Here is a 17758-nt window from a genome sequence, read left to right as displayed (position 1 = left end):
CTTCCTGTCATTGGATGCATTAGGCCCCGCCTACCATCTTCCGGCAACTACTTCCGTCGCTGTTCGGGAAGCAGTTCGCAGTCTTATAGCCAATAAAATGACTCAGGTAGAAAAGCGACAACTACGTGAACCAATAGACTACCTAACTCATTTTCTGATCTATCATAGCACCCAATAAGAGATCTACATCCGGGTCCGGAGGCGCTGCATCTGATATTTGGCCCAATAGAAGCCTCGCTGGTGGGGGCGGCGGAGGGAAGAGCTGGGGGCGGGACGGAGCCTGCGAGAGAACAGGCAAGAAAGATGGCTGTCCTCGCGCCTCTGATTGCTCTGGTGTACTCGGTGCCGCGGCTTTCTCGATGGCTGGCCCGACCTTATTGCCTTCTGTCTGCCCTGCTCTCCGCTGCTTTCCTCCTCGTGAGGAAACTGCCGCCGATTTGCAACGGTCTCCCCACGCAGCGCGAAGATGGTAACCCGTGTGACTTTGACTGGGTGAGCGCCCCCTGCCTCAGTAGCTCTCGACCTTGACCATCTCTGCCCCTGCAGGTGCATATGAAAGTATAGGGGTAGATTTCGGGATGTAACCGTTCTACAGACTTAGTGGAGATCCTAGGCCGCTACTAGTCTTAACCCCTTTGTTTAAGATGGAGAAATATTCCAGGGTTTCCTTCACATATGAACAGCCTTCTGCAGTGATGCCAAGCTTCCTGGGGCGCCGGTGAGGAAGACGGGCCAGTAGTAGAAATACCATTTCTATTTATTTATTCATTCATTTATCTATCTATCTATCTATCGTCTATCTATCTATTAGAAATACCATTTCTATTTATTTACTCATTCATTTATCTATCTATCGTCTATCTATCTAGTAGAAATACCATTTCTATTTATTTATTCATCTATCTGTCTGTCTATCTATCTTCAAACTGATCTCAGTGTAGTTAGGCGACTTTTCCAAGGTCACACAGCATTCAGAAACTGCTGTCTAACCTTGTGTAATTCTCTGGTAGGCCGGTCGACTTTGGTCGCTAATTCAACAAAATGACTTAGGTGGAAAAGCAACCGCATGACTACCCTGGCCACCGTAACTTCACACACTATCATCCTCAGGGGGTAATAGAAAAACGGGGAAGATTACAAAAACACGAGTCGAGGGGAGCCCCTCACTATCCGAGAAGCAATAATTTCAGAACAATTACCATTCGCTGTGAAAGGTTGTGGGCATAGAGCTAATATTCCTTTCCTGTACAAATGTTTATGTTAAAATAGCAGTGACCCAGACTTAAGGCCTATAACCTTGGGCAGATCTCATTACTTTCCTCGGACATTTCTGGGACTCTCAAACAAGATTATTAACTTTTTTTGCATTAAAGATACCATACCTTTCCAGGCTTTGTGTAGTACCCCTTTAGCCCCAGCACTCTGGAGACAGAGGCAGGTGGATCTCTGTGAGATTGATATAGGCCCTCCTGGTCTATATAACACATTCCAGGTCAGTCAAGACTACATAGCGAGACCCTATTTCAGAACAACACCACGCCAAAGACCCTACTTTCCTCCATTCCTGTGCTCTAGAGTCGTACCTTATAAGTTGTAACAATGCCAGGTGCCTCTTAAGAATCGCCCTATGGGGGATGGAGAGATGGCTCAGAGGTTGGGAGCACTGGCTGTTCTTCTAGAGGTCCTGAGTTCAGTTCCCAGCAACCACATGGTGGCTCACAACCATCTATAATGAGATCTGGTGCCCTCTTCAGGCCTGCAGGCATACATGCAGGCAGAACACTGTGTACATAAATATATAAATTTAAGACGAAAAAAAAAAAAAGAATCACCCTATGAAGCTGGATGGTGGTGGCACACTCCTTTAAATCCCAGCACTTGGGAGGCAGAGGCAGGCGGATCTCTGTGATCTCGAGGCCAGCTGGTCTACACAGCGAGTACCAGGACAGCAGGGATACACAGTGAAACCCTGTCTCAAAAAACCCAAGGGAAAAAAGAAAAGAATCACCTTATGATTTCATCTAGGCTTCTTAGCTGCCCTTTGAAGATAACTTCAAATCCCACCAGTATGTTACAGATGACTATGGTGAAGAAAATGAAGTACCCATGCCCTATGAAGTGCCCACGCCCTTGAGTCTTTCTGAACTCCTTTTTCTCCCTTAACCTACATACTTACAAGCCTATACTAAAATAGTTTAGGGCTAGAAAGATGGCCCGGTGGTTAAGAACACATACTGTCATGCCAGGCAGTGGTGGTGCATGTCCTTTAATCCCAGCATTTGGGAGGCAGAAGCAGGTGGATCTTTGTGAGCTTGAAGCCAGCCTGGTCTACAGAGTGAGTTACGGACAGCCAGGACTACACAGAGAAACCCCTTCCCAAAAAACAAAAACCAAACAAACCCCAAATACTCTTCTGATAATCCAAATTTGATTCCCAGTGCCCACATCAGGAGGCTCATGGCTGCCTGTAACTCCAGCCTTAGGGATCTCTTTTTTAGGCACCTGCAATCAATTGCACATATCCAAACACATGCACGTGATAAAAAATAATAAAAGTGAATATTGAAATAGTTTTAAGAAGATCTCAACTCTGGGCCTGGAGAGATGGCTCAGTAGTTATGAGCACTGGCTGCTCTTCTAGAGGACTTGGGTGAGGTTCCTCACACCCACACGGTGGGTCACAACTATCCATAATTCTAGTTCTAGCATTGACCTCTGGTCTCTGCGAGCACTAGACACATAGTAGTACACTTATAGACATTCAGTTAAACCACTAATACACATAAAGTAAAAATAATTCATTAAAAACAAACACATGGGGCTGGAGAGATGACTTAGCAGTTAAGAGCACAGACTGCTCTTCTAGAGGACCCAGGTTCAATTCCTAGTACCCACATGGCAGTTCACAACTATCTGTAAGTCCAGGATCCAACATCCTCACACAGACATATATATAGGCAAAACACCATTTAAAAAAAAAAAAAAAAAGAATAAACACATACACACCAAACTCTTTAGAATGGCCAACTGTGAAACTCCTTTATTGAAACTATGAGTCCCAATTTGACCTGAAAGGGTTCCTAAAAGATTAGGGGAGCTCCTCAGGCTGTGCCAGCAACAGTGGAGCTGCGCCTATAGTCCTTACTGACCTGGAACTTGTTATGTAGACCAAGATAGGTTTGGGCTTTTGGCATTTCTCCTGCCTCTACCCTCCAGAATGCTGGGTTCACGTGTGTACACCACTAACTGTGGGCTTACACTTTGGGTATCCTGAAGATGCAAAACAATAAAAATTTGAGGCTCACTGAAAAGAAATTGTAGTATACTACTAACAATAGTAATTGTTAAGAAGTGCAGCATGGTAGTACACGTGTAATATCAGCATTTGGGAGGTGGAGGCAGGATCACAAGTTTAAAGCAACATAGGGAGTTGGGTGCCATCTTGACCTACAAAACATTCTCTAAAAAAAAAAAAAAAATAAAGACAAAACATTGTAGCCTAAGCTATGCAGCAAGATCCTTTCTCAAAACCAAATGACAAAAAAGCGCCCAGCACTAGAGAGGCTGAGGTGGGAGGAGCTTCAATGAGTTTGAAACTTGCCTGGACTACACAGTGAGAGAGAAGGAAAGTTACCCTCTGCCTTCCACATGTGTGCTGCGGCCCATGCAGGGAGTACACACATGAAACCAATAAATGTAGTTAAAGAAAACCAGTGGGACATGGTGATGTACCACTATAATCCTGATACTTTAGAGGCTGAGGCAGAATTGCCTGGGCAGGATAGTGAGAGCAAGTCTCAAGGATAGAAGGAGGGAGAGAGGAAATAGAAAGAAGAGAAAACCCAAAGGTCAGGGATTTGCTGAAAGATACCATTCAGGTGCCAAGGGTAGACTCTAACTTAGCTCTTTTGACTTGTTGGTCCCACTACACCTTAGCCAGATCCAGTTACTTCTTTATCACCAACCCAAGCTGGATCTCTTGTTTTGCATTTCATATTTTGCCCTCATCCCATCAGCCTCATTCACCACGTTGCTGTCACTGACTCTCTTCCAGAGAGAAGTGGAGATCCTGATGTTCCTCAGTGCCATTGTGATGATGAAGAACCGCAGATCCAGTAAGCTTCCCTGCTTTGCATTTATTGGGGGTTAGGACGCATGCCCTACAGAAGCTCCTTTTTCATGTTATTGGAGGAGTGTTATTTAATGAACTAGTTCCACATTTCATGCCAGGGGCTAGTTTGACCTTCAACTTCTGTATCCTCTCCCTCCTGTTCCCATTTCAAAGTACCCCAAGAAGAGGGACAAAAGAGTGGGAGCCTTCAGCCCAGCCTGACTGTGGTATCTCTGTGTTCCAGTCACTGTGGAGCAACACGTAGGCAACATCTTCATGTTCAGTAAGGTGGCCAACGCAATTCTTTTCTTCCGCCTGGATATTCGAATGGGTCTACTATACCTCACACTCTGCATAGGTGAGAAAATGGCTTTTATTACGTTATGGTTCTATAGTTAATTATTTGAAAGAGTAAAGTTCTTTGATAAAGGCTTGATTTTTGAGGACCAGATTCCAGTCCTTATCTTACACCTAATGAGTTATATTTGTAGCTCTTAAGTATATGCAGGTGGTGAGTATTTACTTAGTATTTTAAGAGGAATATGTGCTGGCGATCTATGTACACATGTATATTCTTTGATGTCTGAAATTCCTGAGTGGGTTTGCAAGAAACTGTAAAAGGCCCTGTATGTATCTCTGACATCTTTTCTCTGTGTTCAGTGTTCCTGATGACTTGCAAGCCCCCCCTGTACATGGGTCCTGAGTACATCAAGTACTTCAATGATAAAACCATTGACGTGAGTATTCTACATTCTGTTTCTTGTTTCTTGGTTCCTGCTTTGTGGTTTTGTGCTCTTTATTCATAAAGATGGGGCCTCAGGATGGAAATCATCACTGGGGTTGGTGATGCATAATTGTTTTCCTGGTACTTGGGAGGCTGGGGTAGCATTGCTGCAAGAATGGTTGTTTTTTTGTTTCTTTGTTTTGTTTTTTGTTTTTTTTCCTGTTTTATTGTTTGTTTGTTCATTTTTGTTTTTCAAGGCGAGATTTCTTGTGTAGTCTTGTCTGTCCTGGAACTCCCTCCATAGACCAGGCTGGCCTCGAACGAAGAGATCCACCTGCCTCTCTGCCTCCCAGATGCTGGCATTAAAGGTGTATGCCACCACCACCCAGCAGATTGCTGCAAGTTCGAGGCCAGTGTAGGTCACATAGTGAGTTCCAGGACAGCCCCAGCTACACAGTAAGATTCTGTCTCAAAAGGAAGGCTGGTCGACTGGTGAGATGGCCACACGAGCCCTGATCGCCTAAACTCGGTCCCTGGAGCCCATGTAAAGGTAGAAGGGGAGAGCCCACTCCACAGAGTTGTCTTCTGTCCCCCATATGTGCACCATGGCACATACACATACACAATAATAATAATAAAAAAATAAACTTTAAAAAAAAAAACGTTCAGGGTGAAAAAGACGGTCCTTGCTGCCAAACCTCAGTCTTCAGTCTGGAAAGAGAAAACTAACTCTAAGTGTGGGCAGTGACACATGTGTCTACACCCACACAATAAATACAATTAAGTTTTTTTAGGTTATGAAAAAAATTGGTCATTTTGCTTATGGTAGACTGCTTGCTTCACGTGCATGAGGCACTAGATTCAATCTTCGATACCAAGAAACAAACCTGAAAAGGTTGTCAGGGTACTGGTTTATTATGCGGAAGGGGAAGTTCAGGCTAAGGAGTTAGTCACAGGTCTGAATCTTCTCAGATGCCCAGCTGTTTCAGCCTATTCTCTCTTCCCTTTGTGTGGTAGGAAGAACTGGAGCGGGACAAGAGGGTCACTTGGATTGTGGAGTTCTTTGCCAATTGGTCTAATGATTGTCAGTCATTTGCTCCCATCTATGCTGACCTGTCTCTCAAGTGAGTATGCAGAGTGAAGCATGTCAAAAATGGAAATGCTGTGGCTTCCTTCCTTTGGCCTAATTTTGTACATCCAAAGTTGTTTCTCCCTTTCTTACCTAGGTATCTCTATTTCTAGTTCCCTTGATCCATCCCTGTATTTTTCAGTATGTTAAATAATATATTTTTTGCAGGTACAACTGTACAGGGCTAAATTTCGGGAAGGTAGATGTTGGACGCTATACTGATGTTAGCACAAGGTATGTAGATGCCTGGGCAGAGGGTCTGAGCTGAGAATTACTTAGAGTGATGGAAGTGATGGATACAGCTGCATGTACAAAATCCTCTCTGGGCCCTTTAGGTACAAAGTGAGCACGTCACCCCTCACCAAACAACTCCCTACCCTGATCCTGTTCCAAGGTGGCAAGGAGGTAATTCGGCGGCCACAGATTGACAAGAAAGGACGAGCCGTCTCTTGGACCTTTTCTGAGGTATGTGGAAAAAAATGGGCAATGGTTTGGAGAAATATATACAACAGTGAATGGGCTTTGTACTTAATCTGGGTTTAATTCTGAATTATGCCACTTGCCCACTGTTTTTAAGGGTGTAGATTAGTTACTGGATGTCACCTAGTAAGTCACTCAGATTTGTTATATGCTTGCTGCTAATACTGAGGAAAATCATAAATAAGACTTGGTCTGTGAGGTGCCTGTAGTTTGTATGCAATTAGGTTCCTCATCAGTAAATCTGAGGCAGTAACACATGACTCATAGGATTGCTTTACAGTTGCATGGAGGTACAATTCTTGGCACAGAAATTGACCTCTAATAGAAAAGAAAAATTAGGTTAGGACAGATTTCTGCCCTCTGATTCCTCTGGTTTCTAGACTGTGCTTAGTTCAATACATCTACTGTCAAGCTCTGAACTTGACCTTCCCACCCAGAGCCTTATGTGTTTTTTTTCATCTCTTTGCATAGGAGAATGTGATTCGAGAGTTCAATTTGAATGAACTATACCAACGAGCCAAGAAGCTGTCAAAGGGTGGAGACAGTGTGTCGGAAGAAAATCCTGTGGCCCCTGCTCCCTCTGCCGTGCCGGATGGGGAAAACAAGAAGGACAAATAGGACCCTGCATTGTTCTTGCTTCTGTCAGTTTCTGGCACCTTTGAGGCCCAATTCCAGCTGTAACCACAATCCTTGCCTGAGGCTGTGGCCATTTGTTTTCTCCTGTTGGGCCATGCCTGGGTTGGGGCAGGGAGCCTGCTTCTGGGTTTTAAAGCATCATCTAGGGAACCATGAAGCATTCTATGGAAAGGCTGTTCTGCCTCGGCCAAGTGTTTCTGGAAGGGAGTGATCTCATAGACAAGAGGTAGAAATGGTTTCCCTCCAAGGTTGGGTCAGCATGTAAACTGCTATTCAACGCTTGGATATCACCAGTCTGTGGTTTCATTATTCCTCCTAGTGAGCCTGCAAAGTATAAACTAAATTAAACTCTAATATTAGATGTCAGAATATAAAGCACTAAGAAATTTTCCTCAAGAACCCTTTCTTCCTTAGGCCTTTCTGGCTTGAACTGTGGCATTCATTAAGATACTTAAGCTTACGGGTGGGGCGGTGGTGGCACACGCCTTTAATCCCAGCACTCGGTACCAGAGGCAGGAGGATCTCTGAGTTCCAGGCCAGCCTGGTCTACAGATCGAGATCCACAACAGGCACCAAAGCTACACAGAGAAACCCTGTCTCGGGAGAAAAAAAAAAGATAGTTAAGCTTAAAGGATTGGAGAAATGGCTCAGTGGTTAAGCACTCACTGGCTATTTTTCCAGAGGACCCCGTGGGGAGGGCTGAACTGTCTGCAACTCTAGTCCCAGGCAAAAGGGGTTTATGTGTTGTAATTTAATCTTTAAATGTCACTGATCCCAGTGAAAAGCCTTCAACCAGAATTTTCATCATTGGAAATAGAACTGAATGATTCCCCTGTATTGTGAGAACTGAAAGGAAGGGCAATGTAAACTTGAGAAGGTCTTTTGTGTGGGACGGGAAGAAGCAAGCCCCAAGTCTGGACAGCTGTTTTCTTGTCCACACAGCTTTCCCTAATAAAGGGATTGTTATTTTGATTGCCTCAGCGTTTCTCCTTTATTAGAAAGTGAGCAGCTGCAAAGGAACTGCCCATTTTTTGTTCGTTTTTGTTTTTTGAATCTAAGACTGAATATTGAACTCAGGGACTCTATACGCCAAACACACCTCTAGACCCTAATTAACTTTTTTTAAGCTTGTGGGTGAGGGTCTTGCTCTGTTGGAGAGATTAACCTCTGAATCTCGATCCTCTTGATTCACCTAAATACCTGAGACTAAAGGCGCCAGCTACAGCGCCGAGATTATATAAATGGGCTCGGGTTCAAAGCCCACTTAACATCAAAGGCCATACCTTTTGGTTTCTCACTTGAGGACGTGGCTCTCCAAGTTCTGTGCGAGTTAGCTAATTTCTGTAGTCTGTGTACAAACGGCACGGAAATGCAGTGTAAACTTCACTTGGAACTGGTCTACAGATCTCAGGATAGGAGGTTTAGGTACAGAAAGCCCCTAGCCGAAAAAGGCGCCAAGTGTGTGTTTTTCTTCTGAGTCTCGCATTAATGTCCCCTTGGCGGAGCAGGGTGGTTTGATCCGGTCTTCCGCACCGCCCCCACCTCCCTTCTGATAGGCTGTCTGATTGTGCTGGAAGGGCCCTGCCTTTACATCACGTGGGCGCCGCCAGCCGCGCTTTCCTTTGCTGGGTGGTTTGGACTGGGCAACTGCGGTTCTGGGTTGCGGGTTTGTCTCTGGGGTTGCGTCGCCACCTTATCCTACCAACGCCTCATCCCCACGTTGTCTCGGCCACCGGAGGTCCGTACCATGGCCCCTGTCGGAAGGAAGCGGAAGGCTGCGCCGGCAGATACAGTAGACAAGCGCGAGAAACTGGCGGAGGGCCCGGCGGTGGTCATCGAGCATTGGTGAGGGGCTGGGAAGTCGCGGGGGGCAGGGAAGCGTAGGCCCTGGCTGCTGCCACCAGAGGCCCCGTCTGCAACCCCTTGTGTGTGTCCGCAGCACGAGCTGACGCGTCTACGGGCGCCATGCGGCTGCCCTGAGCCAGGCTCTGCAGCTGGAGGTCCCAGAGCTGCCTGTGCAGGTGAACCCATCCAAGCCGCGGAGGGGCAGCTTCGAGGTGACGCTGCTGCGCCCGGACAACAGCCGTGAGTGGAGGCCGCGATGGGGGTAGGGGCGAGAAAGGAAACCTGGCCACCTGATGATTGAGGGGATGGGGTAGTAGTGAGTGCCACCATAATTTATCTTTATCCGATCCTTTCCCAGGTGCCGAACTCTGGACTGGTATTAAGAAGGGCCCGCCACGAAAGCTCAAATTTCCTGAGCCTCAAGAGGTGGTTAAAGAATTGAAGAAGTACCTTTCATAAAGACGTTGGGCAGGGAGTCCCCATGCTGAGGTTTGCATCATGACACAGGGATGCACACTGGGGTAGACTGAGAGAAACCGTTACAACGTACCTCACGCGGGATTGAAAAAGAGGGGTAAAACTGTAGAATTTTTGCTGGTAACACCGCCCCCCCCCCCCCCCCCAAAAAAAAAAGTCTTGCCCTACAGGTATGGGCAAGTTTTGCATTTGTTTACTATTTCAGTTTCCCATCTCTGGTGACTATTTTAATTCCATGAGTCTATTGCAAATCTTACTGGTTCAAAAGAGTGTGACATTATTTTTGTAGTAAGGTTTTTCTCCCTGGTAGTGGCAGAATCTTTGTTGTTACTTTACTTGCACTTTGCTGGTTTTTGCTAGTAGTCTGTGTGATAAGGTATCATTACACCCCACCCCCACCCACGCCATTATTGGTTACAAGGATTTGATTCTGTCCCTAGTGCTTTACACAGTGCTTTGGCGTGTTTTCTGCACTTGCATACTGAGCGAGCTCTGTAATTTTGTGTGCTAACCATAGGTGGGCGGGCATGTCTGTGTCTCTCCTGGTCCTTGGGATTGCCTGGAACCCTACTCAGATGTTCCCTTCTCTATTTGCAGCTTTCATTCCCTGGAGATGTTGAAGCATTTATGATAGTGCATGGCCAAACTTAAGCTGTGTACCTGAAGCCATAGTTTCTTCCTCACCAGAAATGATGGTTCAGTTGTGAGGCAGCCCTCCAGCAAGGCATTGTAAAAGTGTTTGGATTGGTTTAATAAAAGTTAAAGTATCTGAGAATAAGGGTCAAGTTTAAATTTTTTCTTAAAAGAATGGACACAACCAGCCTTGTGGGGTTGTTGGTCTTTGTATATTTCACAGTGCAAAGTAACTTCTGTGTGGAAATTGTAGAGTAAAACATGTGAAACACAAAAACATGGATGTTGCTGGGTTTGGTGGTGTATGCCTGCAATCTCAGGACTTGGGAGGCTGACAGGAAGTTTGGGGATCCATGGCCAACCTGGCCTATATAAGACCAGGTTGTTTTTTGTAAAACAAACAACAAACAAAAAACTAGATACAAAGTAAATCTTTTTTTAAAGCAACTACTTTTAATCTACTTCTTGGAAGTGGTTATGGAGGTAACATCTTCCAGGCCCCTGTGGAGGCTTTTGCTAGACTTCTCATACTGGCAGTGAGTAAGCCCCATAGGCTGGGCTTAGTGGCACAGTCCTATAACACCAGCTACAGGAGGCTGAGGCAGGAGTCAAAGTTGAGTGCCAGCCTGGGTAATTTCAGGAGATCCCACTCTCATTCCAGTGTTACACCTAACATAGCTTCATTCCTTCTCAAACATTCTTTAAATAGAACCCAACCACAAACAGTTCTAAGTTTTCCTGAATTTTCAGTGACTGTCAGATATCTCATGAACTGTAAAAGGCCTAGTCTTAACAATTCCTATGTCTTAACTAGAGTTGGGGACCACAATTATTTTATCACTGAAAAATGGATTACAAAGAAATAGCTCAAGTTCATAATTTTCTATCCATGGTATTGCTATTTATTTGATTTCTGCCTGGTGCACAAACCTGGGAAGGGGAGATCAGTGCTGAGAGGAGGAGACATGTGCTTGCTTTTCTGCCAAGAAAGCCTTTTGCTGATCAACAGTTGTCACCCTCCTAGGAGCTCTAACCTGCCCTCTGCCTCCACTATGTTAGTATATCTACCTCTGTTTCTGACTCTGAGGAGGGGTCGGGCCAGACAGAGGGAACACTAGTGGGCCCCAGCCTACCCTCCACTGGCCAGTCTACCACATCAATTTCATCTTCAGAGCTGCCAGGAAACGGGTCCAGCAGTTCAGGGTTAGCAGACACTTCCCTGACTGCCTTGGGAGTAGGATACAATACCTCATCCATGCCTAGGGACACTTCCAGCCCTGTCTCTGCCCAATTTGAGCATGGAAGTGAGAGGTCCCTATAAGACCTTTGGGAAGAGTCAGGGGAGTCAAGGTGGAGAAGTTTTTCTCCCTGACCATCCAGTGGCTGGGAGCTGGTAATTTCAAGATCTGGAGTCCAAGAGCCTCTCAGTGAAAGTGCCTCTCTACTCACCTCAGAGGGCATGACAAGGGGGCTAAGGGGCTCAATTGATTCTGTGTTCTCAGAGTGCATGACAAGGAGACTACAGGGCTCAACTGGCTCTTTGTTCTTGACAACAGGTTCCTTTTCCAATCCTGCGAGGTCTCTGGGCCACAGTTCCATGTCTGGCAAACACCATTCTTCCCCTTCAATCCAATTCTTTCCTGTTTCTGATAGGTGATAACTTGGGGTTCTGCAGCCTTCAGCCCCAGGACTCTCCAAAGACCCTACTGGTGGCTCAACATCTGAGCCACATAGCATGAAGTCCAAAATCTCTTCCAGCTCACTGGTGGCTGCAGCACTTGTGATTCGATACTGCTCAGCTTCACAGGGCTGGTCTAGCAGGGTTGTGTCAAATGTGTAGGGCTCTCTGCAGTCAATATTCAACACAGGTTCCTTCCCTATCAGCAATGGACTGGACCCAAACTCTGACTTCACCACAGGGTGGTCCGGGGAGTGGCTAGCAGAGAGCAAAATGTCTTGTAGCCTAGGGCTCTCTGGGGAGTCCTGACACAGTTGTAATCTAGCAGGTGTTTCCTGCTCATTAACTGAGGACATCGAAGTTCCTGGAGGCTGTCCTACATCTGAGGGTTCTAAGATCTGGGGGCTACCTTGAGTGTTTCTGAGGGGAGGCTCCTGGACTACCTCCCAGCAGGTACCATTGACAATCTTCCTAAGCTTTACTCTTCCAACCTGCCCCTCTTCCACAGAGTTGGAGGTGAGTGCTCTGAATTCAGGGCTCTGCTTCTTGCTCCCACCTGTCTTCCTAACATCAGGTGGGTCTGAAGTGCTCTGTAGAGGACTGACTTCCCCTGGCTTCTGCTTGTCCACACCCTGTGATGATTTACTTACACTTCTCTGCCTCCAAAGACGCCGGCCAGGGACTGTGGGCACTGAACTGGGACCACTTAAAACACTGGAAGGCTTAGATGTACAGACATGGGATGATGGCTTTGAGCGGCTCAGCCTGATCTTTCTGGGCAACAGTTGCTCATCCACAGAACGGTACAAGCTGGGATGGGAAAGAGCTGTAGGACCTAGAGCAGGGTTATTCTTGTACTCCTTTGGCCCTTCTCTCTGGCTTGATGGAGATGAGCTTCTTTCTTGAGTCAAGCAAATCCTGGCTTTCTTTTTGAGTAGAAGGGTGTCTGACAAGCTCTCTACATTTGGTAGGTTGCTCTTTTTGTGAGGCCCCTCTTCTTCCCCTAAGGACTTAAACCTTACTGCTCCAAGAGGACTAGGAGTCTGGGTGACAGGCAGTGGAGTTCGAGGGCGGCGGCTGGGTGCTACCACTCTGGCAGAGATTGGTGCAGCACTTGGTGGTTGTAAGCATTCTCTGTTTAGTCTTCGGCCCTGAGGAGCCTTTACTAACTTCCCACCCTCTAGCTGAAGGGTTTCCAGCTCGGACACTCGGAGCTGACGGGCAGCAGAAAGCACATCCTGGGCTTCTTCCTGAGATACTTCCATCTCTGAAGTATACAGGAAATCCACCAGCTTCCTAAGTGTCCTAATCTTTAGGCCTCCCAGCTCCAGCACCACCTTCCGACCCTGAACTGGCCTTTCCCGCTCCAGGCGTTCTGTGAAGAAGGGACTGCAGGCGGACAGGATGCAGCAGTGGGCTGGGACAGCCTCACCTGGAAAAAAAATACACATTTATGCTTTTTCTTTCTTTCTTTTTTCTTTTGGTCTGTTTTTAGTCCCAATAACAAAAATCACTAAATTGAAAATTAAGAAAAAAAAACAGTACCAGCTAATGTATGTGCTTAGGGCTTTAAAAACCTTGTCCAAGCCAGGTTTGGTAGTGCATGCCTGTAACCTCAAAACTTGGAAGGTAGGAACATCGGGAGTTCAAGGTCATTCTTAAGGCCAGTATGAGCTATAGGAGAGTTTCCCCCCCCCCCCCCTTTTGGTTTTTCAAGACAGGGTGTCTCTGTGTAGTCCTGGCTGTCTTGGAACTCACTCTAGACCAGGCTGGCTTCAAATCCACAGAGATCTGCCTGCCTCTGCTCCCAAGTGCTAGGATTAAAAGCATGAGCTATCACTCACTGCCCAGCCAGAAATCTTGTTTTTAAAAGACCCAACCAAGGCTGGGCGGTGGTGGTGCATGCCTTTAATCCCAGTACTCGGGAGGCAGAGCCAGGCGAATCTCTGAGTTCGAGGCCAGCCTGGTCTACAAAGCGAGTTCCAGGAAAGACACAAAGCTACACAGAGAAACCCTGTCTCAAAAAAAGACCCAATCAAACAAAAAAGCCTTCCTAAGTGCTTAACAGTTCTTAAACCTTTGCAACTATCTCATTAGGATATTATGTGCATTTTATAGAATTTCTATGCCCACAAAACTTTGCAATTTGTTTTTCTTTTCTTTCTTTTTTTTGGGTTTTTTGTTTGTTTGTTTTGAGACAAGGTTTCTCTGTGTAGCTTTGGAGCTGGTTCTGGAACTCACTCTGTAGACCAGGCTGGCCTGGAACTCACAGATACCCACCTGCCTCTGCCTCCCGAGTGCTGGGAGTAAAGGTGTGTGCCACCGCCCAACTCTTTGCTTCTTTTTTTTTTTTTTCCTTTGCTTATTTTCAAACAGGATCTGATTATATAGCCCAGACTTGCCTCAAATTCATGAGCCATTTGAGAACAGTGACTAAAATTGTACACCACTACACCCAGTTTCTTGGCATGTGTGCATGCATATTCCTGAAGGAATAATGTCTTCACACTACTGTATGCATGTAGAAGAGGACAGTCTCAAGTGTCTGTCCCCACCTTTCCCCTTATTTGACATAGGGTCTCTTTGTTGCCCCTATAATGCCAGGCTAGCTGGTCTACAAGCTTCCCAGGATTTTCATGCCTCTGCCTCAAAGGAATGCATATTGAAGGTGTGCAAAACTGTACTGGCTTTATTTGGGGTCTGAGGATTCAAACTCAGGTCCTCACATTTGCATGGTAAGTATCCATAGAGCAATCTCCCTAACCCCTATAGTTTCTTTATATTTACTTTTTTAGGTTGTGTGTAGTCTAAAAGTTGACCTCAATCAATTGTCTACCTTATCCTTTTGAGACAGGGTCTCTCATTGAACCTGGACCTCATCAATTTGGCTAGACTGGCTGGCCAACAAACCCCAGGGGTCTTTCTGTTTCCGAATCCCCAGCACTGAGATTACAGGAACACATAAAGGCATTCAGCTTTTTATATGGGTGCTGATGACCCAAACTTAGATCCTCATGCTTACAAGACAAGTACTTTAGCAGTTGTTTGTTTCTACCTGCTCCCTATGCCAGCCTGGCTGTCCTTTGAACTTGCACAGTCCTCCTGTCTCCTACCTCCCAGCTCCTTATATGGGGGCTGGAATTACAGACAGTTGCACTATGTGTTTGGGTTGTGGGGATTTGAGTTCAGGTCCTCATGCTTGCACACTCAGCCCTTTTATCCAATGAGCCTTCTCTCTGCCCTCTTTTTTAGTTATTTTGAGCTTGGATATCATGTGATCTAGGCTGGCTTAAAATTCCCTATGTAGTAATGGACAAATTTCCTGCTTCTACAGGCATGCACTACTATGCTTGGTGTAATCTATGCTGAGGATTGAACCCAGTGCTTCATGAAAACTAGGCTAACACTCTGTCAACTGAGCTATATGCCCAACTTTTTTAAAAAAAAATTATGTATTTTTATTTATTTATTTTTTTAAGATTTATTTATTTACTATGTATGCAGTGTTCTGTCTGCATATACACCTGCAGGTCAGAAGAGGGCACCTGATCTTTTTATGGATGGTTGTGAGCCACCATGTGGTTGCTGGGAATTGAACTCATGACCTCTGGAAGAACAGCCAGTGCTCTTAACCTCTGAGCCATCTCTCCAGCCTCCCGTATTTTTATTTTATTGTATGAATGTTTTGCTTTTACTCCTGAAAACAGTTTTAGAGGGCCTGGGGATATAGCTTATTAGGTAGAGTGCTTTGTCTAGCATGCACAAAAACCACAGGATTGATCCTCAGCTCTGCATCAAATTAGGATGGTGGTAAATTTAGGAGGCAGGAAAATTAGAAGTTCAAGGCCTTTTTCAGCTACATAGGCCAGAAGAGGGCACCAGCTCTCTTGGAACAAGATGTGGGGGCTGGGAACTGAAACAAGGTCCTCTGCAAAACCAGCACAAGGCATTTATTTCTCTAGCCCAGCTTTGTTTTATGTTTCCTCGTTATTACTGGCTTTTTTTTTTTTTTTTTTTTTTTCTGTTTTTTGAGACAGGATTTCTCTGTATAGCCCTGGCTGTCCTAGAATTTTCTCCGGCCTTGAACTCAGAAATTTGCATGTCTCTGTCTCCCAAAAAGAGTGTTTGGATTAAAGGCATGTGCCACCAAGCACAGGTTATGTTGCTTGTTTATTTTTTTTTTCTTTTGGTTTTTCAAGACAGGGTTTCTCTGTGTAGCTTTGTGCCTTTCCTGGATCTCGAGCTGTAGACCAGGCTGGCTTCGAACTCACAGAGATCCACCTGCCTCTGCCTCCTGAGTGCTGGGATTAAAGGCGTGTGCCACCACCGCCCGGCTGTTTATTGTTTTTTTGGAGACAGGGTCTGGGCATGCAAGATGGCTTAGCACAGAAAGGTGGTAGCAGCCGACCACACCTACAGACCTAAGTTCCATCCCTGAAACCCTCATGATGAAAGGAGAAAACTAACTCCTGAAAGTTGTTTTCTGACCTTGTCGTGTGTGCTGCGGCACACCTTCCAGCTCACAAAATAAATGTGTATATGAGTGTGACAGAGTGTTAAGTACACACAGGAGTAACATGCATTAGTATGCCTCACTCTGTAGCCTGGGCTGTCCTTAAATTTGTGATCCTTTAACTTCCTAGTTTTACTTTTGAAAGCCAGATTTACATATATGAGTATTTTGTTCACATGTATGTGTATACACCACATATGTGTGCCTGTTGCTAAAAGGGCACTGGATCTCCCGGAACCAGAGTTATAGATGGTTGTAAGTCAACATGTGGGTATTGGTACAAAAGCAACAAATGTTCTTAGCCAAAGAATGATCTCTCTCTAGCCCCATTCTAGTTTAATTTTAGGAGGAAAAAGCATAGTAACAGTTTAAGGCTTTTTAAAAATTGACTTATTATTTTATGTGCTTTACCTGCATATTTATCTGTGCACCACATGTGTGAGTTACAGACAGTGGTAAGCTGAAATGTGGATTCTGAGAATAGAACCAGGGTCCTCTGGAAGAGCAGTCAGTGCTCTTAGCCATAAGCTATCTTTCCAGCCCCCAACAATTTTACTCCTGAGAATAGTTTTAGAGGGCCTGGGGATATAGCTTATTAGGTAGAGTGCTTTGTCTAGCATGCACAAAAACCACAGGATTGATCCTCAGTTCTGCATCAAATTAGGATGGTGGTAAATTTAGGAGACAGGAAAATTAGAAGTTCGAGGCCTTTTTCAGCTACACAGAGTTTGAGGAAAGCCTAGGCTGAATGAGTTCCTGTCTCAAAAAACAAAAACAAGCTTATCCTAAACCAGGTGTGGTGGTGAAAAGAAAGCCTTTAATCCTGGGCCGGGGGAGGTAGAGGCAAGTTCTAGATCCCTGTGAGTTCCAGGCCAGCCTGATCTACATAGCAAGATCTACAGAGCTACACAGTAAGACCTACCTCAACAAAACAAACACCAACATCCCCTCCCAAAAATAATTATCCTGGAAACAAAAAGCTTTTCACAAACACCACCACCACCACCACCACCACCACCACCACCACCACCACCACCACCACCCTATCCCTTCCCAAAAGTAATTATCCTGGAAACAAAAAGCTTCTTACCAAAGAGTTTACAAATATTTATAGGTAAGAACATTCTTCTGGGTTTATTGTTTACCTCTGGCCTTGAACTCATTTTACCTTGTTCTATAGTGACTTTTCAGTTGAACCTCCTTTATTTTCTTACCCTCTGCCTGCAGAAGGGCATCACAAAACACACCGCTCTGCTGCTGGTGATGAAGCTGCAGAAAAGCTACCCGGAGAAACCGGGGATTCCTGTACAGGATTTTGGAACTGGCAGGAGAGCACATGTTGTATTTGGTAAATAACCTTCTAGGTTTTCACGGTTCAGATTCCTGTGGGTGAGATAATATATTTCAGAGGTATGATTATACCTAATTGATTTTTTGTCTTTGAAATGGTGGAGAAATTTTAAAAGTGAGAGACAGTGAGCTGAAAAGTTCTGCTGAGGATAATCTCAAGAAAGACTCTTATGACAGTGGTT

General features: G+C 45.4%; 3 protein-coding genes across 5 annotated transcripts; 2 read left to right on the top strand and 1 right to left on the bottom strand.

Moving 5' to 3' along the window:
- The first annotated feature begins 262 nt into the window (after positions 1-262).
- Tmx2 (thioredoxin related transmembrane protein 2) lies at positions 263-8052 on the top strand. Of its 2 annotated transcripts, XM_052722845.1 has the most exons (8): positions 266-492; positions 4055-4115; positions 4356-4469; positions 4772-4848; positions 5853-5959; positions 6133-6198; positions 6300-6429; positions 6916-8052. In XM_052722845.1, the coding sequence occupies exons 1-8, from the start codon at positions 304-306 to the stop codon at positions 7060-7062; spliced, it is 891 nt and encodes a 296-aa protein (XP_052578805.1). In that variant the 5' UTR covers positions 266-303; the 3' UTR covers positions 7063-8052. The 2 variants fall into 2 exon arrangements, with proteins under 2 accessions (XP_052578807.1, XP_052578805.1); XM_052722847.1 differs by lacking the exon at positions 6916-8052 and having other exon boundaries at positions 263-492; positions 6133-6187; positions 6300-6392.
- A 614-nt stretch (positions 8053-8666) lies between these two features.
- Selenoh (selenoprotein H) lies at positions 8667-10181 on the top strand. 2 transcript variants are annotated; one of them, XM_052722849.1, is made up of 4 exons: positions 8672-8925; positions 9020-9165; positions 9284-9414; positions 10000-10181. In XM_052722849.1, the coding sequence occupies exons 1-3, from the start codon at positions 8828-8830 to the stop codon at positions 9382-9384; spliced, it is 345 nt and encodes a 114-aa protein (XP_052578809.1). In that variant the 5' UTR covers positions 8672-8827; the 3' UTR covers positions 9385-9414; positions 10000-10181. The 2 variants fall into 2 exon arrangements, with proteins under 2 accessions (XP_052578810.1, XP_052578809.1); XM_052722850.1 differs by lacking the exon at positions 10000-10181 and having other exon boundaries at positions 8667-8925; positions 9020-9187; positions 9284-9398.
- A 128-nt stretch (positions 10182-10309) lies between these two features.
- On the bottom strand, positions 10310-17564 carry Btbd18 (BTB domain containing 18). Its single transcript, XM_052722851.1, has 2 exons — positions 17441-17564; positions 10310-13145 (listed from the first exon to the last, which is right to left on the bottom strand). Exons 1-2 carry the CDS (start codon positions 17562-17564, stop codon positions 11086-11088), a joined length of 2184 nt encoding a protein of 727 aa, XP_052578811.1. The 3' UTR covers positions 10310-11085.
- Between the last annotated feature and the right edge of the window lie 194 nt (positions 17565-17758).

This window comes from Peromyscus californicus, unplaced genomic scaffold (genome assembly GCF_007827085.1).
Source record: "Peromyscus californicus insignis strain IS unplaced genomic scaffold, ASM782708v3 Scaffold_7__1_contigs__length_154581171, whole genome shotgun sequence".
Taxonomy (NCBI): Eukaryota; Metazoa; Chordata; class Mammalia; order Rodentia; family Cricetidae; genus Peromyscus; species Peromyscus californicus.
This window is presented reverse-complemented; position numbering and strand designations above follow the sequence as displayed.

Excerpts from the sequence above, each read along its gene's own strand:
- Btbd18 (XM_052722851.1), bottom strand. The coding sequence starts at position 17,564 with ATGTGCTCTCCTGCCAGTTCCAAAATCCTGTACAGGAATCCCCGGTTT. Across the intron at positions 13,146-17,440 it reads TGCCCTTCTGCAGGCAGAGG|GTGAGGCTGTCCCAGCCCAC; the intron begins GTAAGAAAATAA and ends TTTTTTTTCCAG.
- Tmx2 (XM_052722845.1), top strand. The coding sequence starts at position 304 with ATGGCTGTCCTCGCGCCTCTGATTGCTCTGGTGTACTCGGTGCCGCGG. Across the intron at positions 5,960-6,132 it reads TATGCTGACCTGTCTCTCAA|GTACAACTGTACAGGGCTAA; the intron begins GTGAGTATGCAG and ends TATTTTTTGCAG. Across the intron at positions 6,199-6,299 it reads TATACTGATGTTAGCACAAG|GTACAAAGTGAGCACGTCAC; the intron begins GTATGTAGATGC and ends TGGGCCCTTTAG.